This window comes from Octopus sinensis, linkage group LG3, assembly GCF_006345805.1.
Source record: "Octopus sinensis linkage group LG3, ASM634580v1, whole genome shotgun sequence".
NCBI classification, from domain to species: domain Eukaryota; kingdom Metazoa; phylum Mollusca; class Cephalopoda; order Octopoda; family Octopodidae; genus Octopus; species Octopus sinensis.
This window is the reverse complement of record NC_042999.1, coordinates 77,335,547-77,362,765: the sequence shown is the minus strand read 5'-3', so window position 1 is coordinate 77,362,765 and position 27,219 is coordinate 77,335,547. Positions and strand designations below refer to the sequence as shown.

Genomic DNA, 27,219 nt, shown 5'->3' with positions numbered 1-27,219 from the left:
AAGTTAATAAAAAGCAACACTTATTGATTAAAAGAGAAATGAATCAAATGAGAGACTGAAATTCTGTAGATTCTGTTTGTAGAATGAAGCAAATTATGGTCAACATTAAGAACAGTGAAAGATTGCCTCTAACAGAAAAGATAGCTGAAGATCTATTAAGCTGAAACATTTACTAATGAAAATAAAGACAAAAACTACAGCCACAATAAATGAAACCTAACATATAATATTTTGAAACATGCAAAATATTTCCTTTGATTGAAATCTCTAAAAATCTATATCATTGACAGTCAGAATTAACTAACCCTTAGGGTGAAAAAAAATGGACCTACAATACTTTTGATCACCTCTGAACCCGAGTTGGGTTTTTTTTTTACCAATTAAGTAAAACAGCTCTACCAAATGGTGACGAACAAAGCCCTCAACATAAAACATATGTGTAGTATAAGTTTTGGCCACTTTCTTATATTTATCATAACATCAACTTCCAAAAAGCTTAAGTATTCCTACTTTGATATTTCTCAATCCACTGTCAACTATATCAATCACATTTTGGTATTTTTGTTTAATATGATATTTTCTTTATTTCCTTTGTTTTAAATAAAGTTTAACCTAATTTATTTCATTACATATCACAGTGCATATCTTTCATGACACAAGGATAATGTTTCAGGAGAGAGATTAACCCAGGACATTTCTTCTTGAAGAATGGAGTAGTCATGAAGGTGTTATAGTAGACAAGTAATGTGTTGGTGTCTGAAAGCTTTTCCTTGCATATTAATGGCCAATAGTCTGATCTGTCTAAGAGAGGAGGGCAGTAATTCTAAATACGAACTGACTTGGGCTGTGATGACACACTCCATACCAGCATGGTAAGTGGACATAAAATGTTCACGAATCATTATATATATAGTCAATATTTGTACATCAGCTTTTACCACACTGGCATGGGTTGGATAAGATTCTTGTAACAGTTTTCTACAGCTGGATGCCCTTCTTGATGCCATTTTGTAACTCATTCAACCCCAAAGTTCCACACTGTGGGATCAAAACAAAAATCATGTGGTTGTAAAGCAAAATTCTTAACTACAAACCTTCTCCTATATATATATATATATGTGTGTGTGTGTGTAAACATGCATGCACATACACCACAAACAATAATTTGCATTGAGGTGTGTGTGTGTGTGGTTGTGGTTGTATGAGTTTATGATGTGAAAGATGAGTTTATGATGACACACAAACAGAGAGAATAGTGAATGGGAGCATATTGTAGTGGCTTAATTATTGTGACCAACATATCAAAGGTAATCTAATTGATCAGTAAACACCATGATAGTGATAACGATACCATTGAAGGGTTACATGATAAGGAGCTCAATGTCAGGTGATCTAGTCTCCCTAAATGAACTGTGTTATTAGATAGGTACATAGAAACATTGATCATCAGAGCACTGCAATAATTTAAGCAGACAGTTGTTTATAGGTTTTCTGATATCTACAATATAGTCACAAGAATAACAGAAACATTTCCACAGGTCACAGACGGTGTGCTAGGAAAGGCGATGACAATAATAATAAAATAATTATTTTTAACAAAAGTGCAACACCCCATATTTATGGGAAAGGGGACATGGGAAATAATGTTTGCATTTTTCAGAGACATATAAAGGGAAATGCTGTTTTATTATAAGGGCATGAAGCAACAAATTTATAGGAGCAATTTACAGCTGATTGGATTTATCCTAGTTTATATATATATGGATGGCATTGTATCATATTTGAAAGCATGACCTAGATAGTTGAACCAGATTGGAGGTTGACTAATTATAATTTCTAACATAAGACACAAATTTTGGGAGAGGAATATAATGAAGTATACTGATCCTGCCAGCACTTGGGTTGTATTCATTTTAACAATCTTAGAAAGATGAAAGACAAAGGTGATACGGGCAGGATTTAACCTTTAGCATTTAGATTACTCTGTCAATTATAATGTTTATTTTTTCACATTGTTTTGATTTAATCATGTATTATCTTGTAGCTTTGAGATTTTGATGATGTGACATTATAGGGAAGGTGTGAGAGGCCAGATCTGGTTGGTTTGAACATAGGAAAAATATATGGACTGGATATGGCTAGTCTAAATGCTAATGGATTGAACTCAGAATGTAAAGAGATATAACTAAATACTGTAAGACATTTTGTTTGCTGCTAGTTCTGCCAATTGACTGACCTTTTATCATTAGCATAAGGTCACAAATTTGGAAGGTGTGAAGCTAATTTAATTGACCTCAATACGTAATTGAGATTATTTTATTGAGCTTTTGTTCACTTATCTATCTCTAAATGCTGCCAATCCAATATTGGTGATTTCTAACATTGCAAGCAAACCATAAAATTTGGAGAGTAGTAAAGTTAATTGTACCCAGTATTTTTAGTACTATTTTATCAATTGGAAGGATGAGAGGCAAAGTCTACCTTAGCAGGCTTTATATCAATAAATATATGTAAGGCCTGCTGATAACAATACATTTCCCTGAATTCATTATTTTCTTCTATTTGAAAAGGAGAATTTTCACCCAGAATATTACTGCTAGTCAACAAAAATTTACAATAAAATATATATAATGTACATGTAAGTACTAGAATTGTCTTTTCTTATGATTCTGTGTAACATTTTGAACACAAGCTCCAGAAGCTAGACTTAACCTGTTGCCCAATTTAATGATGAGCTGGTCCTTGAGTACCTTTAGTAGGGACATTTTTGTGGACATTTGGATCAGATGTTTAGGCAGAATGTAACGAAAAAACTTGGTGTTACTTCCTATTGCTGCAAACTATGACCTCACTACTAATCTTGGCATTCCTGTGAAAAATTCATGGATGCTGTTATTCTTCCTCTTACCATGCCATGAAAAACAAGGAGTTTTATTATTAGGTATGTAAGAAAAATAAAATTTTAATCAATTTCTTAACAAGCAAATTGTTTTTCAATGAATTTAAGTCAAATAATTGATAATTTAAATAAATAAATAATGCACGTGTTTTTTTTTTAATAATTTCAAATTTTCCCCCATGTTGCAAATGGTTTAAACCTAAAGAATAACAAGAAAATATCAGGAAAATAAAAAAAATAAAAAATTTCTTTTTCAGATCAAAATTTTTTACAGCCATAGAAAAAGTTATCTAAAAAAGGTAATTGTAAATTGGCACAATTTTATGTGGCATGAATACACTCTTCATCATCAAGTAATAAAGTAACAAATGAGTAACAAAAATGTTTCCCATTGGCACAAAGCTATGTGTTGAAGAGTAGAGTCAAGATTGATTGAATGCCTCACTTGGTACTTATTTTATTGACCTTGAAGAGACAGAAGACAAGGTAAGCACTGAATGTAGTTCATTAGAGAATGTGAAGGAATAAGTCATAAAATTCTAATATATTTAGTCTGGTATGCTACCACTTCTGTGAACTCCTATTCTTCCAATAAAAACTATAGAACAAGGAAGAAAGAAAACAAACAAAACAACAAAATATAAGTTTATTTGCATAATTAAATTTGCTATGTTTTACTTTAATTTCTCCTTGAACTGAAGATAAGAATAAAATTCTCATTAATATATAGAAACATCATCACATATTTTATTTTTTTGAGAAGGAGAGTAATATATGCAAGCTGTAGAACAAAAGTAATTTTCAATTATAAACAAATTTTTTAAATAAATTAAAAAAGAAAATACAAGTATTAAGATCAACAAAATTAACATTTTCAAATAATAATTTGCATTTAAAAAAGTAAGAGAAACCACTCAAACATCAGAAGAGGAGCTTGAATTAGTAGTTTCGTATTTAAATTGTTATTGGTCCATGTTACTGCTATGAAATTTCAGCCTTTTCATAAATAGTATACTTTAAAAAATATAAGATTTCTATCTGCAAACAGTTATATGTAAGAGAGGGAGGGAGGAAGGGGAAAGGTATAAGATGCATTAAGTTCATATCAGCTGAAGCATCATAAAGAGATAGTCTCTCATTGACCCAGCCTGATAATGATGTCTTACATGAGCACAAGGTCAATTTTTGTAGGAAACAAGCATAGATGGTTGAACTAATCTCAGTTAGCAACTGGTACTCATTTTCTCGTTCCAAGAGAAAGAAAAGTGACTTGATTGAAAGTGAGCTCAGAATGAAGAACCATAAAATTAATGCAAATCACAGTTTAATGCTCTAGTTAGCCCGACACTCATCTTAACAACAATAATATCAGAATTTTAATTTGGGTTACATATAAAATATTCAATTATAGTAATTAATAATAATAATTATTATCATTTGAATGTTGGCATATGGTCACTCATTTTTTGAAGAGAGGGACTAAGTCAGTTACATCAACGTTAGTGCTCAACTGGTACTTTATTTTATTGACCTCAAAAGGATGAAAAACAAATTTGACCGTGACAAGATTTGAATTTAGGAATATGAAGAGCTAGAATAAACATTGCAAAGAAATTTTACTGATACTCTAACAATTCTGCCAACTCACTAATAAATAATAATAGCTGTAGAAACACCGCCAGATATGACTGGCCTGGTGCAGCCTTCGGGCTTCCCAGACCCCATTTGAACCGTCCAACCCATGCTAGCATGGAAAGCGGACGTTAAACGATGATGATGATGTATATGATATATAATTCAATACATAGAAAAAAAATATGGGGCTTTATAAATGTAAAAGTGTTCAAAGTGTTATTTGTTTTTAATTGCAAAACATTGAAAGCACATTTGTGTAATGTTATTAACTGGGATGTTTCAGTGTTTTAGTGACATTATAAAATAAAGGAAAGCAATAACAATAATGATAATTTCTAACATTAGCATAAGACCACAGATTTTGCAGGAAGAGTTGAGTTGATGCGATCAGCTTTACAACATGACTAGTATTTATTTTATCAACGCAAGAAGAATGAAAAGGAAGTTGAACTCAAGAATCTCAAAATATTGGAGAATAACTTTTCTAGTTCTCTACCAGTCTATCACTCAACTGTTCTAATCATTATAATGATGAATTTGTTATATGCTTTATTTTCATTTTGTCTCTTTGACAACCTTGTCTAGTTTTGCTTCACTATATCTCCATTTGAGGATATGGCAAGTGCCAAATGTGAATAATATATTGAAATGAATATAATAATATTTGGTAAGATTAAATAAATGGCTGATTTTTGTAAAGAGGCACAATCAAGTGAAATAACTCTAGTACATTACTAATATTTTAGTGGATTTTAGAGAGATGAAAGGCCAAGTAGATCAGAATTTAAACTCCAAACAGTATAATAATATATATATTGTCAGCTTCCTATTTCTGCTATCTCAAACAACAAGAATGTTAAATGACAATGGAGTAATTCTCACCATGGATCTTTCTGTCAGTCTGACCACTCTCACAAGTAATAACTGCTCAACATAATCCTTCGATCATATTAAACTGAAAACATAAAGCTGTTCACTATGATAATCAGATAAATACTGCTATACAAAGTTGCAGTCTAGTCTGCAGATCTAAACTGATCTCAGTAAGAATTGACCAAACACTCATTCCCATTTTGACCATATGAGGTGGAGGCTGAGCTGGATAGTCATAATCACAATGAATTCCTTGACATTTCATAAGTTAATGCAATTCAGAACAAGCAGCAAATTCTACACTAGAAAAATGATCAAAATTTTCAACTCTGTCCAGTCACAGACCTGAAGTAAGTGTCTTTCAAGTCAATAATAATGTTAAAATAGGGTTGCAAGATATAGATCAATCAAATCGACCCTAAAATATTAGTAGTTCTTGATGACCCTCCACCACACAACACAGAAGGATAAAAGGAAAGGACAAGACCAGAGGGATTTGAAATTTGGGATTGAGGAGAATGGAACTAAATACTACATTGCATTTAATTTGGTGCACTAGTGTCTCAGCAATCTCCACTGCATATCAAATAATAATAATAATAATAATAATAATGATAATAATGATGGTTTCAAATTTTGGCACAGGGCCAGCAGTTTTTGAAAGGAAGGGGAAGTCGATTACATCGATCCCAGTACTTGACTGATATTTATATCTGACTCCAAAAGGATGAAAAGCAATAATAATTTGAGAAGGCTCAAAGCCTATTTTTGAGTGAGAGAGATACAGTTAACTGAATTAATCTGCCATATTACTGATTAATAATATTTTTTATAATTACAATCATAATGTTTTCATATTAATAATAATAATATTAATAATAATAATAATACTCTTATAATAATAGCAATACAAAATCCACAAATTTTACCAAATCTATAGACAATTCAGTAAACACAAATTCATATGTAACTAGAAAGCTATTTATTAAGCTAGCAGAAATAGCTGCTTTGTAGACATTTTTTTTAAGGAAATATTTTATGTGCACTGAATGTATTTTAAAAAATTGTTTATACTGACTAGCTGATGAGTTATAAAATAAATGCACTACAGAGCATAACATGCAAGATCAACACTGTTCCATAGTACTCACAAATCACTTGAAGAAGCACCCGCCCTGAATTAAAATGGATTAGGATAGCAAATATAACAAACCATAAGAGTAAAGTCAGACAAAACATAAACACATCATTATGTGAAATAACTTGAACATACTACCAAAAATTGTACTTTTATTATGTGTGTGTATATATATATATATATTATATATATATATATATATATATATAAACACTACTGAAAACAAATGTATCTCTGGATTTAATAGTAATGATTGAGATATAATTAGTGTGATAGTATTGCAATAGCAATTAGTGAAATACACAAAGGAAACCTGACAAACCAGTAACCATTTGAAAGGTACATGGAGAACTTTATGAAAGGATATTAAGAAAAGCCCTGAAGGACAAGGAGAGAAATCCTGTCTTAATAAGAAAGTACTATCTGAAAAGAATTAGCAGTAATTGAATATGACATTGGTAAATTTAACTCATCAAATGCTTAGTAATTTTTTTTATGTCATTAATACAAGGAAAATAAGTCATAAAATTCTGTAAATTTTAATAAGCCTGAGTCTGTTAGTGAATAAACATTTTTTTTTTCTGAGGTGGAAGAGAAGGAGCACTACTTGTAACCATTTTATGTCCTCTTATACAGGAGAATACAAATGCTCTTCTTGAGATTCATATCACATTACTCTTAGCACTAACTGCTTTATGTCAGGTAATCACAAGGTGAAGCAGTATCAGGTATTTGGATAAAACACCAGGCTTTCAATAATAGGGTACAGTAAGAAGTGTAGGTTTTATATCTTTACACAGATAAAATTGTCATGAGGAGTAAACATGAGAAGATATTTCTTAATACATTAAGTATCAGGAAGAATACCTGACAAAAACATGTTCTTAAAAAAATGTTTTTTGATGAACATAGCAGAAGAAACCTTTTTATTAAGCATTACAAAACCTGATTTTTAAGGGTTCTATTCAGTAAAACAAGACTGAAGTTTCTAAAGTTATTCTGAATTATTACATCCATAGCTACTTCAGCATATGTTTAACAATGAAAATTATTGAGAATAATAATTTTTTCAAATATATTATTCATTGAATATAAGTTCATATATTTCTGGATATGAGTTGAGCATTACAAATAAATAGTGGTGAGTAGTAGTTAGTCATACACACCATAGCTATGTAGTCTAGGCCATCTGAGAGTGAAGTGCTTCTAATAATGAAACAAAATAGCAGTAGGGGTTGAGGTAAGAATCCAGATCTTTGGCCATAAATCATCACCAGAAAAATTACAACTTGATGAAACATTTTCTTTTGATATTTTTGGAAAAGATAAACATCTAAAATTTATAATCCAACTTATAGGACACATTTTCTAAATTAAGATAAATTGAACAGGAAAAATATAACTGCTACATAAAGATTTTTACTGTCACTGAATGGAGCAATATTGATTTCTTACATGGACAATTAGCTTCAGGTTGGTGTGTGCACATGTGTGTGGTAAAGTTGGAATAAATTGTTGCTAATATCTTTACAAAAACTAACTGAAGCGAAACAGATACAGCTGGAATATGAAGCTGGGTCAGTTTGCTAGGTATGTAGCTTGACTTTATGGTACTAGTAATAATATTCATTTACAGACTGAATGGGATGTATCAGCATCAACAAATCAAAGTTAATTACTGTAAATTGATGCAAAGGATTTTGAGTATTGTTTTAACTGATTGTAAGTACATCAATATACCTTTAGAGGAAGGAAGTTTTGTAGTAGATATAATAATTGATTCACTATATTCTATAACAAAGTCAACAGATGTAAATGAAAACTACTGACATATGATGGAATAAGAAATGTGGAAAAAACAAAAGTTGAATTAGGCAGCCTTTTGTAAATGCAGAATTAAATGGAAGTTTCAGATATGAATATAATATATCAATGCAAAGAAATATGCAATAAGCATTTATTTAAAAAAGTTGACCAACAGTGTTGGTAATGACAGAAAACAAAGACTATAACTACATTAAGTAATGCAAGTGAATTTGTGTTAAATGGTACAAGCAAGTGATTCACATAGGAAATCAAAGACAACAATAACAAAAAAAGTTATATAGTATTATTAAATTATCACAAATATACAATAAATATCAAATGTAATAAGACACAGACTATAAAAAAACAACAACACAAATTGCGAGTGCATATGTATAAAGACACACACAGTCAAACATGAGAGGTGGTGGTGTCGTCAGCTTCTGCTGTCAACAAAATGTCCAATCACTTTGTGCATTTGAAGCTGTGTGGAATAAGAGACTCTTTACTTGAAAAACAAGTCAGATCAAGAACATCTGCTTGCAAGAACAATGCCTCAAATAGACATAATTTAATGATATGTGACTTTTACTATATTAATATCGTTACATTACTGGAGAATTCATCAAGGAAGGCATAGATATGGCTGTGTTTTTAAGAAGTTCAATTCCCAACCATGTCACTTCAGGTTCAGTTTCATAGTAATACTTTGGGCAAGTGCCTTCTACCATAGCCTTGTCTGACCAGAGCCTGTGAGTGGATTTGGTAGACAGAGACTGAAGAAGCCAGTTGTGTGTGTGTGTGTGGATGCGCACACGCATGCATGTGTGTTTTTGACTTGACATCACATGATAGTTGTAAACAAATGTCACTGTCATACAAGTGGTATCATTTGTTTCCATTCTTCTGAAAATATGTCAGGCCATGGGGAACTATTCATGTGTTATTGAGTATAGACACAGTTTAACAGATGAAAGCCCTTCCTGTTGCTAAATATTAACTGTTTTACAAATAAAAATCTTTTATTCCACGTGTCATTGAAAGCACAAACCAGCAGATGACTTGTTGACAAGGGAAATGACAACATTGTCACTGGTCAGTAATTCTTGGAGAAGTGCAAATGTAAACAAGTACAAAGACACATATACAAAACATACATCTTCCTCCACTTTATCATAATTGTTTTACATCTACTTTTTATGCTGGCATGGGTTAGATGGATAATCATGATTAGTTGTATGAGTGTTCTTTTATTTTTTAACTTGTTTCAGTCATTGGACTATGGTCATGCTAGGGCACAGCCTCGAAAGGTTTTAGTTGTACAGACTGACCCCAGTATTTATTAAATTTGGCACTTATGCTAACCATCACTTTTCGATAAAGTACAAAGGTATGCAGAATGTAAACAACCTAGCGACAGTTGTTCCCTCTATCTCTCTCTTTGACTCACATACATGAATATGACAGGCTTCCACACAGTTTCTTCCATCTACCATGCTTTCACAAAAGACTGCAAATAAACGACGCTGTTAATATGACTGGTGATTTTCTTTGCAAGTCAAGACTCACACACACTCACACATTGTAGGGCTTGACAAGGTAGAAAGCCAGTGTATTGTAAATGCAGTATTCTACATGAACTCCTGGCTATTTACACTCATACTGGAACTTTGAAAACCACCACTAATACTGAAACCTTTCACTACAAAGGGGCCACATTGTCTCAATTTACACAAGGATCTTATAATCATATCCACTCATTCAAGAACCCAGGCAAGAGCAAATCTACATCCATGGCTAAACTGATATGGGACATAAAAATGAGAGAAATCCTGTATGAAATATCTTGGTCTGACATTAGAATTGTTTCTCTCTACGTGGATGGCAGGAGTGAGAGCCACCTATGCTCATTCAAGGCACTTGAAATTATAAGCAATAGGGATAATCTAGCAAACAAACATACCAAAAGTTCTATTGTATTTATGAGAGCATCTAATGAAAATCTTAATATCTTAAAATTTGATATCAGTCCTTGACATTAAGGGTGCTTCACAACAACTTACTATTTAGTTAAATTAGTTAAATTAAATTAGTATGTGTAATTATCTAAGATTTCAAACTCACTCTAACACAATAATAATTAACTCAAATGCTTTGGTTCAATCTGCTATCTCCTAGTGATCACTTGATCATTTATATGTTATATGCTCCATCATTATTCCCCATATACAATTTCAATTACACACATAACTGCTGCTCCTATCTTACTCCAGCATGGTATTTTTTCAATATTTTCCAAGAGAGTTAATATTTTCACACACACTCACACACAAAAAAAAAAACGTAAAAAGTTAATAAGTGTGTGCATTACATGATATTTTCAGGATTAAATAAAGCAACAAACTGAAAATATGACATACCAATATATATGATTGAAAAAAAACGCGTAATAAGTAAACAAACATATACTAAATACACAGGAGAACAGAAGACACAGAAGGTCACCATTTCTTCAACAGTTATCAGCCAGAGGGAAAAACACAAGTCAGTAGTGGGGGTGGGTGCTCTGAAAGTGTAGCTACTAGAATAAGAATAGCCTGGGCAAAGATCAGAGAGCGCCTTCCTCTGCTGGTGACAAAGGGTCTCTCCCTCAGAGTAAATGGTAGACTGTATGACGCATGTGTACGAACAGCCATGCTACATGGTAGTGAAACATGGGCCGTGACTGCTCGCAAGGAATGAAGCCAGTATGCTCTGCTGGATGTGTGATGTCAGTGTGCATACTCGACAGAGTGTAAGTGCCGTGAGAGAAAAGTTGGACCTAAGAAGCATGAGATGTGGTGTGCAAGAGAGATGACTGCACTGGTATGGTCATGTGGTGAAAATGGATGAGGATAGCTGTGTGAAGAAGTGTCACAACCTAGCAGTTGAGGGAACCTGTGAAAGAGGTAGACACAGGAAGACCTGAGATGAGGTGGTGAAGCATGACCTTCGAACATTGGGCCTTACCGAGGCAATGACTAATGACCAAGACTTTTGGAAATATGCTGTGCTTGAGGAGACCTGGCAAGCCAAGTGAGACCATAACCAGTTGTGTAACCAGCCCACTTATGCATACCTTTCCTTCATTGGACACTAAACTCTGCTTGAGAAGAACTGTAGAGGCAAGTGAAATCAAAATCAAATTCGATGACAGCACACCGCATGAATGGCATCCGTTAGTTATATTGCCCCGGTTCTTTGTCTAATCCTTATTTTATCTCTTTATAGAGGAAAACAAGGCCCAATCAACTGATCTTAATGGATGTATGTAGGATCAATCCTACAAAGTCAGTTTATACACTAATTCTGGCATCGGATGCCAATATACATACATGCATATATACGTACATACATAAATACACACACCCCACACAGTTTCTATCTACCAAATTTTGCTTGTGAGGCTTTGTTTGATCCAAGGATATGAGAGAAGACATTTGTCTAGTGTCCTATGTAGTGTAAGTGAAATCAGAAACACAGGATTGCTAAGTGAATATCTTGATCACATGGTCCTGACTGCATCCATACACCACACGTGCATGTGCACACATGTGAATGCACAGAAAGACACATACACAAATGTAGGAATGGAAATGCTTTTTGACTGAAATTTGAAGTCATCAAATAAGAAGTGACTTTTTTCTAGTAATGGACAATAATTTGAAACAAGGTCACAAGGTCACTAATTATCTTTGCAAAGAAAGCTGAAACCAGCATGGTTCAAACCAACTAAAGAACATAAGAAGTGAAGGCAAACTAATATAATTGAAATAATTTATATAACAGACAATATTTACTGGCAAGTGCGAGAGATACTTACAAGATTGAAGAAGCACCACCTCCCCTGTTTGAGATCGAGAAAGTAAGAAATGAGATAATGAATGAATATAAAGAAGGGATCTATTTACACTGAGATTGTACATGTAAGAGGCAGGAGAGATTATATTTTACATAAATATATATAATACTTCAGGAATAACAATTTCAACTGGCAGTAATGAATAGCAAAGTTTGTATATCTGTTAACAATGAATAAGATTGTTATATTAGATGATCTCTTGAAGAAAAGAATTCTTTCTTAAAAATCAAATAAAAATTAGAATGGAGTTGGAGCAATACATGCAGTGTTAAAAACCTTGAGTTTACATGGATTAAAATAAAAAATTTTTTTTTAACAAATCTCAATTTAGAGTCTCATGAAATTAAATAGAAAAAGCATAAAAATGCCCCTTTATACCAATATTACAAAGTGTCTAATTTGTAAATGTATTTAGATAAAAAAACTAAGGTAAAGTCACAACCAACAAACTATACTGTGAAGAAGTTTTTCTTACAGTTATTACCTAAATTGATGACAAATATTGAATGTAAAATTTCTTGACAAACTAATACTTAAATAATAAAAAAAAACAAACGGAAACTGTTTTGACAAAACAAAAATGTTGCAAAGAATGAAAGAATACCAAGAAATTGATTTGCAAATGCTTGCACTTACGTTCCACTGTCACGGAGTTGTTGAAATCCACTCTGAATATCTTGTTTGAATTCCTGCAATGGTGTAATGCCCAATTTTCGTTTTAATTCTGTTGCTCGGCGTACTTTTGCAGTCAGTACTTGTCGCAAAGTGAGGATCTCTCCATCTATCTAAAAGTTCGAAACAAAACAATTCATATTTAATCAACAACTAGCAATTCATAATTAATAGCGCCAAACTTTCAATGATCTTAAGCATAAGAAATTATATAATATAACCACTTAGAACATCTATTAAAAATCTTTCAGCTGACCTCTATGGTTAACTATTATTACTTCAGCTATGTAATATATATTTTAGGTAAGATAAATTAATCTATATATTTTCATACTTGAATTAAATATTTGGAATTAGAATATCCTATTTTTAAAGCAGTTACTCTATAAATTCATGCAAATATCTCAATTTGCAGAACATTATAACTCATTTCAACACAGACAAAAGCTTTTCTCCCACTACACCAACAGGTAAATAATTTTGATTAATGTTTTCCCCTTTTAAATATACATATACTTCAAAGGTCTATGAATTACAATCTAATTGCAGGCAGGTTACAATGTGTTGTTGGTTATAACCAAAGTATGAGTTATCAGAGTTATTGAAACTGAGTTTATTTCATGAATATAGAACTGTTATTAGAAACTATGAGTATACTTTAAGAAACTACTTCAGTTTTTCATATGAATGACATTTATGAACTCTACCTTGCTTAGTTCTTCCTGCCATTCCTTTTCTTGGCGTTCTTTATCAACTGGATCTTGGTAGACTGGAGTTTCAGGGTCCCTTGAAGTGACAGTATCATAAGCAGGAGGGCTCAAAGGATCATAGTAATTGTCTCCTGTACAAGGAGGAAAAAAGAAAGGATATTAAAAACCTTGGAAACTATATAAGAAAAATAATTAAAGATTACAAAGACAATGAAATAAAAATAAGTTTGTTTTTAAAATATTTCTCTGATATGTGATATGTTCCACTGTTATATTATTTTGAAGAAGTTGGATTACATTACTGAAGACAAAGCAATATTAAATTAAGAAACAGAAATGAAAATTCAAATAATATTTAGACATTGAAACATTTGTAGTAGACAAATGCAGTGTTTATCATCTTTTACTTCAGATGATTCTGAGAGCGACTCCTATCTTGTGAATTCTCAAATGTCTTTAAAGAAAAACATAATTTGACCATCTTCTCAAAGATGTAGTGGGGCTATGTGTGTGTACACACATGGGTTTTATGAAACAGAACCAGTATTAGATTAAAATAGCCAGCTAACTTCCATACTTAATGTATATACATCAAGAAAGGCAAATTTACTGTGATATTTGTCCTGAGATAACACTCACATGAACAAGCTGTGTTTAAAAACACAACATGTATAAGAGGTGGATGAAAATTGTCCAGCAGCAACTGGTGAGAATGCTAGAATTTCTGAATTTCTGATGAATTTCTGCCTCATTGGACATTGTCGACGATGTGCACTTACAGCCAATTGCATGCTTAAGCAAAATTTGTCGGCACTGATATGGGAAAACAGTGAATAAACAATCACTGGAGGTGCAAATGGCAGCCTGACTGAACAAAAAATCATTACATGCAACAGAAGCAGTATTAGATTTAAACTATCCATCTGTGTATCATACTTAATGCAAATACATACTGTTACCTTTATGACCTGGTCTTGCAATTTAAAAACTGTAACTACTTCTAAGACATCTTCTTTACTACTGTAACAGTTGACTATCACCCTGATACACCAGACAGAGTGTGTGTATAGCTCACATCTCTTGTCATACCTCTCAACCATTCACCAACATGAAAGTTTCATGTCAGAAGACACGCTGTAGTTGTTTTCTTCTTATCTACTAAACAATAATGTAACTCTGAGCTGTTTTAAAAACCCGAACATATCTGACCAATAAAAATTAGTTATTAAACTTTATTACAAACAGCATATTTACTAAGAATTGTACTTTGTTTGCTAAAATTGCTCTTTGTTAGAATTGTTAATTGCAATAAAAAAATAAAAATGAGTTGAAAGCTCCAATTTCAGAGTTGTAATTGTCTGACAAGTGATTTGATCTGAGACACTGTATTGAAACTAAAGCAATTACATCATGAAAGACTCATTTTAGCTGTTCAAAAACACAGGAACAGTTAATTTCACTTTACCATTTATTACTTGGTGTCAACATTTTTGCTGCAGTCTGTTACCTGGTCACTCAGTCAGTGACCAGGCTGTAGACAGTGTGATGAAAATTTTAACACCATGTAATAAATGATTAAAAGAAGTTAACAGTTTCTGTGTGTTTTTGAATGACTAAAATGAGTCATTCATGGTATAATGGTTTAAATATTCTCCACAAAAAAAAAAAGAAAAAAGAAGATAATATAAAAAATGGAAAATGATGATGACAATTTCTAATGCTACTGATATCTATTCAACTTTTCATTAAATGTATAAGTGATGGAAACTTCTTAATAATTGCTGAGCATTAAGTCATTTAAATTAATAGAAACATCAAACACTAGTTTCTCTGGCTTAGACAAAATAAATAATTTTGCTCAATCAGAGCATTTTACCAGCATAAGATGCTTTACAAGATGTTAAGCTAGACAGTCTGGGACATTTGCAAATATAAAACCCTTTCAATATATCCACTAGCAACTATTAAAAACTTTTATTAAAAAGAAGAAAAAAAAATTATAAAATAATCTTATATTAAACACTTCAAATGTAAAATTTTTGCCTTGATGGTGACATTTTCCAAAATAACATTAACTTGTTTTCACAAAGGCCGAAGAAAATAAATCATGGTAGTAACAAAAGTATTAACACACTGCACATGAAATGTTTGGCATGATGCCAAAAATAAATAAATAAATAAAAAATGAAGCACATTAAATTTAGAAATGAATGATGAAGGTCTATTTTAATTAATATTGCTTGGAAGGAATCCATGAAGGAATGAAGGTATAAATACCTAGAGTGATGACAAATTAATCATGCTTGATGTAGTGTGTACCAATTTAAACTATATTTATAGCCAGTATAGCTTTCCAAATAAAAATAATTTAGAGTCATTGAGAATATTATACATTGTAAATTTTCTCAACAATACTTGACGGCCATTGGAGGAAATCCAAATATTAGAGTAAATGCTACTCCTATTCCTAGTCTGCCTCCACCTCATTACAGCAGAATTATTAGTTGTTATGATAGTGATTCTAAAGAGATAAAGGGAGTAAGAAATGATAGAGGCTGGGTGTTGGACTATTCACTGAAGTGTGACCAGTTGGTATTCCATCAGTGGCACTGCTGTATTCATGGCCAAGATACACAACTTTTGCTAGATTAGTTATCTAACTAGAACAATTTATTAATAACTCATTACCTTACAGAAATGAATTCAGGTACTCCTGTAGGCAACAAGAAAATAAGGGAAAAATCATTCCAGTATATTCGTTTCCAGATTTTCTTTATTGACGTGAAAATCAGAAACTATATTTGATTTGATGGTTTATTTAAAGAGGCAGATGATTCATTAACCTTTGTGAGATTTGAACTTAAAGAGACATGAAACATCTAAGAAATATACTTTATATTTAGCCTGGTCCTCTGAACCCTTACCTAAATGTTTCTACTATTTGACCATTATAGCTAAATTAAAAAAAGTTCATAATATTTCAAATAAAGGAAAAGAAGCTAAGAATATTTTATGGATACAATTTTTAGCTCATAACTTGAACCTGCATTATTAAAAAATGGCATATTTTATTTCTCATAATCTTTACATTTTTTTGTTCCCCACATTACTAACTGGTTTCACAACCCAGTCATTAGCATTAAGAAATTTAAGCTGTTACTATAGTTCTTTCAATTGCAGAAAGATTATCATAATGGTGGTACCTATAAAAGTAGAAATAGATGACAGCAATAGCAACAGTAGCAAAGCAATAACAGATAAACAGTATAACAAAAACATAGAGAAATAGATATTGGACAACCTGGAGATTTCTGTAAGCTATTTAGTTATGTATGAATTAGAACCATAAGACATTGAAGCAAATCTTAATAATAATGTGCATATGATTTCATTCCATAAATTTTGAGCATAATAAATAGAAACAGAAATGTATTTTCAGTAAATAATTACTTTATTATACAATGTAAAAAATTTATTAAAAATATTTTACAAATTCAAAAATATTTTCATTTTGTCAAAAAAGGTTCATACATATATTATGTTAACAGCAGAGTGAGTATAACAAAAAATGTGACAAATTTTGTTAATTTATCATCATATTACATTTTTTTGATAAATAAATTTTAGTTATTTTCTTTAATAAATATTTTTGATTATGTTCTTTATTTTTATTGAAATTTATTTTATGAAAACTTTAAGAATAAAGTTGTTCCATCTTTTACCTACATCTCTATGTTGGCTCTACATTTTTTTCTGTTTTTTTTTGCATTAAAATAAAGGGATAAATGGGGGAGAAATATCAAACCAAGGGGGTAAATAACAGAGGAAGAACTGAGAATTACTGCTTTAGAGACTGATGCAAGCAGGAAAAATACTGATAGATGGGTGCTAGAGAAAGGCAAAAGAGACTGGTGGTGCAGGTCAGAAAACCCTGTAGTTAAAGTGCTACTTGAAGCTCAGAGGAGCTGGATTAGCAGAGGAAGACAGAAAGTAAACAGCAGCAGGTCTCAGAAGCTACTTTTTCTAGAGCACCACTGGTTATAGCAAAAGAAACTGCTTTGTTCTCAGTACCAGGTTCCTACAACAAAACAACATTCTATTTTGTTATCTCTGTTTACAATTAGAGGGACCTCATTATTTAAACGTAAATGTTTTGATTATGGACAGTACAGTGTCAGAATCAATGCAAAAACCAAAAAAAGCTGTGATGAAGTAAGCATTGAAATATAAACTACTATATAAACAGAAATAATAATTGTTTAATAATAACTTATACAGACAAAAGTCCATAAATTCTGAGAGACAGTTTAGTTGATTAAATTGACTCCAGTACTTGATGGTATTTTATCAGTCCTGGAAAGTTGATATTAACAGGATTGAAACTCAGAATATAAAGAACAGAAACAAATATTGATTGCAAGACATTTTTCCCAACACTCTAATGATGTTGTCAGTGCATCAATAATAGTCCTTTCTTCAGGCCTCCACCAGAGTCCATTTATAAACATGTCTTATAAAGTTGTTACAAAATTACAAAGATAAATAAGGATATACATACATAATTATACAAAAATGAGGTATGGGACAAGAATATTATACAATATATTGGGACATAATAAAATTTCTTTTTATTTACAGAAATGAATGTATAAATGACTAGATATAAAGAAAACAAACAAATAAGGGCCACTTCCTCTGCTCATTGGTGAAAAGCCACCACTTGGTTTGATCAAGGCATCCTACAACATGAACCAGTTCTGCATGTATGTACTCTGCATACATGCAGTCAAAATGTTCAGTACTGAAGGTACCCATAAGTAATTCATGTGCCAAGGTGAATGATAAAGTGATAGAGCACAGTTGACCAGATATTATAGTATAAAAGTGTTACATTATAGATGTAGCTATTCCAGGTGACCACAATATAGCTAGCAAAGATTATGAGAAAAATTGATAATTATTTGCAGCTTTGCTTGGAAATTTCAAGAATGTGGAACATACAAACAAAAGTGTTGCCAATAGTAATTGGTGCCCTTGGTTCCATTTCTAACAAATTAACAACATACATCAACAAGCTAATTATAACACTTTGTATCTCTACAGATATCAGCACTTCTTGGAAGTGCCAATATCCTTTATAAAGAACTATCTAGAGTTATATGTACTCTGTTAATATCTTAAGCTGTGTTACAAGAGGTAAGAACAAGAACAATAATAATAATAATAATAAAGAGAAAATATTAACTGTATTAGAAATTGTAATGACTGAGACAGAGATTGAAATAGATAAAGCATATTATGCAAGTTCTTGATGTACAATAAATGATACAGTTTAATGGGCTGTAAATCAGATTTCAAAATGAAATACATGGAAAAAAAATTCTTATGGCCATAAATAAAAAGTCCTGCTATGGTCAACTTTGCCTTTCACCTCTTTCTGGGTTGATGATATATACAAGTAAAGGCCTTGTGCTTAAAACAGAAATCATTATGTGTCATAAGGTACCTGGCTACCAGTTAGGTAAGCAGTTTGAATCTCACCATCAATGCTTATGTCAATAGTAAAAGAAACTTAACTGTTGACAGCCCAGTTCACCTATTAAGTAGGTGTAATGGTAGAGATATTAACAAATGGTAACCTCAAATCCTACCATGAGTATTGCTTAAAAAAAAAGAGAGAGAGATGATTTCCTCTACACAGACAAAATCTCCATGATATAGGACCTCCACATAAATTCTGATATTATTGAGAAACAAGAATACAAACAGATCTGCAAGAAGAGAACATAAATGAACTATGTTTAAGTTATTAATAAAAATATATTCATCAATTAACTTGTGCTAAAACAAGATTTTTCACAATAAAAATTTTTTACTTTTCCTTTGTTACAAGTTTTAAGTTGTTTGTGACTTCAGTAGGATTTGAACTCAGAAAACATGGATATATTATGACATCAAGTATGAGACATAATAACTGAAAGATATATAAAATACAGAATTACTGGATACATAATTATGAGTTTAGTCCTCACAACAATTTACTTTGTTTGTAGCTATATTATTTTGTTCATAAAAGTAATGTCTTTAAGGGAATGTAAGAATGTCAAGACTTCTTATTCTTCCTCCCAAGTAGACTGGAATATTTGTACTGCATTATTTTAGGTTAAGAATGAATTGCCAAGTAGAAATATATTGGACTGTTTAGCTCATGCATTTTGATTTCAAATCTGTAGCAGGCAAAACAATTTCATTTTAAGTCTCAGTTTAGGTAGCTGAGGGGAAAATGGACATGAAATTGTTACGCAGGAGAATATCATGTTGCATCTGCTTAAAAAACCAGAGTCAGATGCTTATAGTTAGTTATTAAGGTATGTATCATTAATTTTTATAGCCTTATAGGGATGAAACAAACTTATTCAATTGATAGTGTGAACATTTTCTGCTTTATGAGTATATTTTATCAAGGATGAAATTAAAGATACTAAAAATTGGTGTCTTATATATCTGTTGTTCAGCAATAAAAAACAAAAAAACCCAAAAGACATATATCTTTAAGTGTGTATGGCACATGTGGTAGAGCAGGAGACTCACACAGTTTTGATTAACACTGCTGATCTTCTAGGGAAATGCATGAACTTAATAGTTATCTCTCTCTACTCTCATATTAATAGAACTGATTATAACTATTCCCTGCTTCCATCATAAAAGGTCATATCCATTTATTCCATTAATGCATGGGATAAACATATAAAACAAAATAAAACATTATTCATATAATCAACAAACAGAATGAAAGGATAATTTATGAATCTAAATGGAGAATCTCTATAGTCTTTACAGTGATTCATATGAAAAGAAATAAAATAAAATACGGATTCATATGAAAAGAAATAAAATAAAATACAACTCTTTGCAGCTAGTACTCTCTGTATTAGACAGCAATCCAGATCAATGATAGTCTGAAGTATTTTTTTTTCAACAATGCTGTAGTTTATGTTAAAGTAATTATGTTATGCAGAATTATTGACTGAATAAATACCTCTTATTCACTTATTTAAACTAATTTCTCTTCTTTATTATAACACTTAGTTTGACAACATATTTAACTTAATATTATTATTACTAGTCATTCTAGTAAATGGCTTAGGGAAGATCTTTTAAATTATCATTTTTTTCAACAGAGGTAGATATAAATCTAATTACAGGATTTCAACAATAGTAATTTTAATAACTAGAAATCTTATCTGCATTTACAATTATTAGCTGCTAAAAAATGCATTATTTGTACAGATCCTCAGTATTGTAAGAACAACAGTGAGTTGGAAGAAAGAAGAAATAAATCTTTAAGTATCTCTTCTGATATTGTGTACAAAATTCAAATCCTGCTGGAATAGATATTGCTTCCTAGTCTTCTGGAATCAATAAAGTTAAGTACCAGTAAGATACTGGAATCAATTCTTTGATTATAAGCTCATCTTTATGAAATCTTACAAAAGAAATTTAAAAAAAAAGAATTTAATTGTTAACATGTAAGATGACATTGACAGCAGCAAATGTAGACAGTTGAAGCAAAGATTTTGTTAGTGTGCCAAGCATCTTAATGTTCTGTGTTCAAATCAAGCCAGTGTCAGTTTATCTTATATCTGAATGAGCTAGCTTCATATCGAAGTTCTTTTACAAAAAGGAAAAAAGAATTGTGTCATATAAAAAGAAAGCAATATCTTAAAACAAAAATTCTCAAGCATTATTCTCATGAAAAAATATAATTGTATATTTCTAAAATAGACTGACTGTCTTTGACATCGTGCGTGTGTGCACTCGCATGTGTGTGTGTGTGTGTGTAAAATAATGTAAACTGAAAATATTCAAAAATATTCACTGAAACAAAAATCAGGCATAAGGTTTGGTTACAACCTTTTTTATTCTTAAGAAGCCATTCAAACATGATGCTTTTATTCTATAGGATGTTGTTTCAAAAGATTCCTACACTTGAAATATTGAATTCTGCATCAGCAAAAACTAGGTTAAGTGCTGGCTGGTAGGTAGCTAATCTTATTCTTCAGTAATCAATTACAAATCACTTTATAAATTACCAAGGTATGAAATAACGTTCTTTTGACACTCTCAGAACTCAAGAGTTTTTTTTTGTTATAAACTGTTGCACACAAGATGAACATTGTCATAGAAAAATTTTCACTAACCAACTTGTGAGTAATAATAGTGTTTTTATGATGTTTTACTTGTTTCTCAAAACTAGTAGCTGAATGATAGGGTTTATATATGAATAACTATTGAATGATAACCATCCAACCATGAAATGAACAGTGACAGTATTTCATAGTTATGCACATTGAGTTAAGGAGTAATAAGATTTCTAACACAGAAGTTGCAGCTTGGTCTGAGCTTACAAGCTTGTAATAATTAGTGTATTTTTTTTTAACCACCCATTTACTATTTTTATCTATTATGATGCTAACAGATTGCTTACAAATGCAAGCACACATCAACTGCACAATAAATATAAACTATATATTTGACAAGTGCAATAAATTCAGGGGTATAATTCTATTACAAAAATAAACAGATTTTAAAATAAACAATTATTAAAGGAAACCTTAATGAAACACATGAACCCTATCTCCATCATTGTCAACATCCTAAAATTACTAACAGCTCCTTAAATGTGGACTATGGAGGCCTTTATGCAGTCACTCAACCTATTAAAAAGGTAACAAAAAGGTTAATGACTTACTGAATAATACTGACTAGCTAGACTGTATTTGAATAAAAGACAAAATTATCATGGCTTCACCTTCATCAGTGCTGACATTCAGAAAGACTTCAAATAAAATAGCACTTCCAGTTGCTTAGCTGTTAAACCTAATCTCTTTACATCCATTTTTGCATGCTTGCATGGTTTAGACAAAAATATTATTGAGGTATTGTTTGACAGAAGGATGCCTTTCCTGTTGTGAACCCTTATCTGTTTCTCAAATAACAAATCTTTTATTTTACAAGTCTGCAAAAGCATGAAGCAAGAGGACAAGTTGTTGACTGGAGGAGTGACAACAGCAGTGCATGCTGTAGGGTACAACACATTGATGCAAATATGCATACACAGCTACCTATCTACATACATATGTGACAGACTTCACTGCAGGCTTCTCTCACTTTGGTTGACTTAGAGGTTGTATAAGACACCTGCTCAAGATACGGCACAAAATCTGAGCCCCAAATCACATGATTGGAGAAGTGAAATTCTTAACTAGACAGCCATATCTATCCCTTCTCAAAAGCTGGAACAATATTATTTGCACTTTAACTACAGCAAGAATCATCTTTAATAGTGACTTCTGGCTGTAGTCACTGCTAAACCTTTCAACTGACAAACTGAATATTGCCTGCTCAGTAGAACTTATTGGGACAACAATACAAAAACCCTCACAAAACAACTACTACTACAGTGGGGATATCAATACTGCTGATACCAACCACCACCACTAAAATACAACACTCTCTTGGTCACAAATAGCAAGGATGATAAGGATAAAGACTTTTTTTGAAAAAGTTGTTTTCCAAAATGTAATTACTTCTCTCATTTAACACTCACTGGATTTCAACAAATGAATAATCTAATAATTAGATAACCTCCATTACACACATATTCACTAACATTGTACTCTTTCAATTACTAAACTAGTTAGATGCAATTATAAGAGCCCATCAATGTATTAGAGACTTAGTGTAGCAAGGAGAAAACTAATTATTAGCTTTATTTTCTACCCTGCTTTCTCAGGATAAAATTGGAATGAATTTTTCAGTAGATAGTATACAGTTGAACAACAGTAACTAAAACTGAGCTTAATTATGGCAATTCTAAAGATGATATTGGGAAAATATATTGATCTTTTCCTGCAGGAGAATTATCTGTCAGAGAGCTGCATACTGCAATAGCCTATGAAATCAACACAGCAGAAAAATATCTTCCAGACATAATACAAACAAGGAGAATAACAAAGCCGTTTTATGTTAGCCACAGTGTTAGCCCAGTAAACAATGAAACACTTTCCATTCCTAATATATAACTAAATAAAGACAATGGCAGTTTTTTTTTAATACAAAACATTTTACAGTTCACATCAAAGCAAGGATTTTCACTGCAGTTTTGCTGTTAGTTAAAATCATTGGAGGCAACCCTTTTGATACCAACCCGCCTGAAACTGCCTCTAGCTCTGTAGTACAAATGTCTTGTTTTCAAAAATTCTGAATTAAAATCTTCCACCAAACCTTAGTCACAATTTATGCTCCTAACACTAGCTTAATGATAACTAAGTTATTTTACTAAATTCTTTGTTATATTTAAAATTAATTGAAAGAAACACAGAGCATCTCAACTGAAATATGATAACAAAAGGGTTAAATACATGTATTTCTCACAGAATAAAGTTTAAGCTTTAGTTACAAGAAGAGAATTAAAAGGAGCCAATAAAAAAGCAAAAAAAAAAGCATTTTTTTAGTTAAAGCTAAAAGGTTAAAGCTTTTAAAGTTAAATGCTTAAGTAGTAAGCTTTATTATAGTTGGGGCAACATTTTAATAACAAAAACTGAATTCATTCACCTAATATTCTTCCATCATCATCTTCAGTTGAAATCCACAGATGAACAATACTAAACAACTAACCTTTCAGTCAAATAAAAACATTGATTTCTTACAAAGACATTTAGCTTCAGATTTATAAAGCATGTAGCCTCAAATTTCTGAATTAAAATGGCTTTGACTAGGAATCAAAACCACTCATGGATTTGACTTGAACTGTAATGACACTTCATAATGCTTGCCATTAGATAAAAAATTTTCCTTTCAAAGAACAACAAAAGTATAAAAATCTTTAGTGTGTTGAATCAACACTAATGATAGAGGTATGGAAATGTGAGACACTAACTGAAAATACTGGTAAGTCAATCTTCTTGAAACTCTTCAAATTTCATTATAGGATCAATATAGTTTACATAAAGACTTAAGCAACTGCGAAAGAAATATCCCTCTAGATCAGAGGTTCTCAAACTTTTTAGGCCCCACCCCATCATGGCCACGTAATACTCTCAGTACCCCAACCCTATTTTTATGTATACATAAATATTTTATATTTTACTAATTTATATATACTATGAATCATTTGATATTTAATACATTATATAATTTGTATACAATACTATAATAATATTATGATAAATTTATAGCGTCCCCCAACTCAATGCCTTCCTCCCAATGCCTCCTTTTTCTCTACACCCCCCATCCCCTTAGGGGGCCACCTGGACCGTCTCAACACCCACAGGGAGCAGTAGCACCCACTTTGAGAATCTATGCTCTAGAAAGACTACTAGATAAATACTTGCTACGATTTTCCAGTTTGTGGACACAATGGACTAACTGCATCGGATGATAAAATCAGGGGGAAATTCCTGAAATTTGTTGTCCCTCTGCTACAGCAACAGTGCCTCATTTTAATAGATTATTTGCACTATACATCTACTTCAGAATAATTATGTCCTGCACACTTTAGCTGATGCTTTTACTGCTTGGTTGCTCTCTCAGCTCACTTGTGCAATGCTTTTTAATACAAATAAGCTTTATATATCTGAAGGATAAGTCTGTCTTCTGCAGATCATTTGTACTTGATGATACCCATAACTCATTAGTATCATACATCTTAAGCACACTTCATCTAGTCTGCCTTTGAAGTGAAGAGAAAAAGTCTTTGCTACCTACCAAGATAATTTCTTTTTCCCCTTCCACTGCAACTATGCTGTCACTACAGCTGTACCTGCTAACTAATTAGATTAACTAAGTAATAAAAACTGTTAACTGTGTTTTGAAAGCTGTTTAAGTTCATTTTTTTTTTATTTTATAGGTTCTTCTGTGGCTGACCACTCCTATGAATCTATCACATCAAAAGTTCTGATAATGTAATAATTTGCCACACATCTTATTGCACATTTAGTATACACCTCACTTGCAATAAGTACACAGTATTGAAGTCCTACGTATTCATTCATTTTCTATGTGATACAAGGATTTGATGTTCTCTGTTAATAGCTAGCAGTTTGCCATGTTGACTGTTTATCTTTTTGACTCTAGACCAGTGGTTCCCAACCTTTTCACTATCAAGGACCCCTTTTATTTTCTCACAGCCCCCCTTTTAATATGCTTATCCTTATATATATATGTATATATTATTTTACCTTTTACTGGTTTCAGCCCAGGGCTGAGGTCATACTGGAGCATCACCTCTTAGTCGTATAAATCGACCCCAGGACTTATTCTTTGTAAGCCTAGTACTTATTCTATTGGTCTCTTTTGCCGAATCAGGGACGTAAACACACCAACATCAGTTGACAAGCGATAGTGGGGGGGGGGGACAAACATAGGCACATAAATATACACACAAATATATAAATATGTATATATACACACAACTGGCTTCTTTCAGTTTCAGTCTACCAAATCCATTCACAAAGCTTTGATTGACCTGAGGCTATAGTCGAAGACACTTGCCGAAGTGGGACTGAACCCGAAACCATGTGGTTGGGAAGGAAGCTTCTTACCACACAGCCACTCCTTTACACACACACACACACACACACACACGAAATTTTGAATTTAGTTCACAGACCCCCAGTACTACCTTTGTGGACCACCTGGGGTCTGCAGACCACAGGCTCTAGACCATCCTTTCATATAAAGTATATTTTCTGCAATTCTTCAGTAGACTGTATGAGAGCAAGATTATCAGGATTGATTGTCTTTAGTTCCTATGGACAACAATCCTGAACTATTTGGTTGTACAATGCTGATAAATAGATGGATACTAAGAACTAAATTTCTGTTATATTAAAATTTTATCAGCTAATACTGTAACAGCCCCCAACCCAACCAAATACATGATGGCCATGGCCCCTAATCCTATTCAACTAAACTCACTTGTCTAAATGCCTGTTGAAAATGTTTTTTCAACAGTTACACTGGAGTTCAATGATACTGCACTGATATAACATGTACTATCTAATGCAAGCAGATGTAGATTTATAATAAATAAGCAATTTACATGTCACCTTACGTCCATAGATACTTACATATATATAGTATGTACTTAATGATGAACTTAAGCAGATTAAACTAGTTATATGATTGAACTAGTGATCGCTAAATAATAATAACAACAATATTAAATTTTGGCAAAAGATCAACAATCTGTAGGGGAGGAGATAAGTTGATTACATTGACTTTAGTTCTTGACTGGTACTTTATTTTATTGACCCTAAAAGGATAAAAGGCAAGGTTGACCTTGGCTGGGTGTTAACTTGAATTTAAAGAGCAGGAAGAAATACTACTAAGTATTTTTGTTCAAGCATTTCTTCCAATGCACTAACAATTCTGCCAGTTCACTAAAGAATAATAATAATAATAATAATAATAATGAAGCTGATGATGATTTCAAATTTTGGCAGAAAGCCAGTAATTTTGGAGGAGGGAACTAATAGATTACATCATCCCTAGTGATCAACTAGTACTTATTTTACTGACC

The 27,219-nt window shown here is 31.9% G+C and overlaps 1 protein-coding gene across 13 annotated transcripts in view; it reads right to left on the bottom strand.

Annotated features, from left to right (window-relative positions):
- The window catches only part of LOC115209283 (tumor protein D52), a 149,542-nt gene that overhangs the window by 17,162 nt on the left and 105,161 nt on the right, over positions 1–27,219 (bottom strand). For 10 of the 13 annotated variants that reach the window (XM_036501099.1, XM_036501102.1, XM_036501100.1 and 7 more), the window contains 4 exons: positions 13,632–13,765; positions 12,889–13,037; positions 12,214–12,237; positions 6,559–6,582 (listed from right to left, as the gene is read on the bottom strand). In XM_036501099.1, coding sequence (XP_036356992.1) covers positions 6,559–6,582; positions 12,214–12,237; positions 12,889–13,037; positions 13,632–13,765 — 331 coding nt within the window. The remainder of the gene's footprint in view (positions 1–6,558; positions 6,583–12,213; positions 12,238–12,888; positions 13,038–13,631; positions 13,766–27,219) is intronic. The other 3 variants (XM_036501095.1, XM_036501094.1, XM_036501097.1) reach the window with 3 other exon arrangements.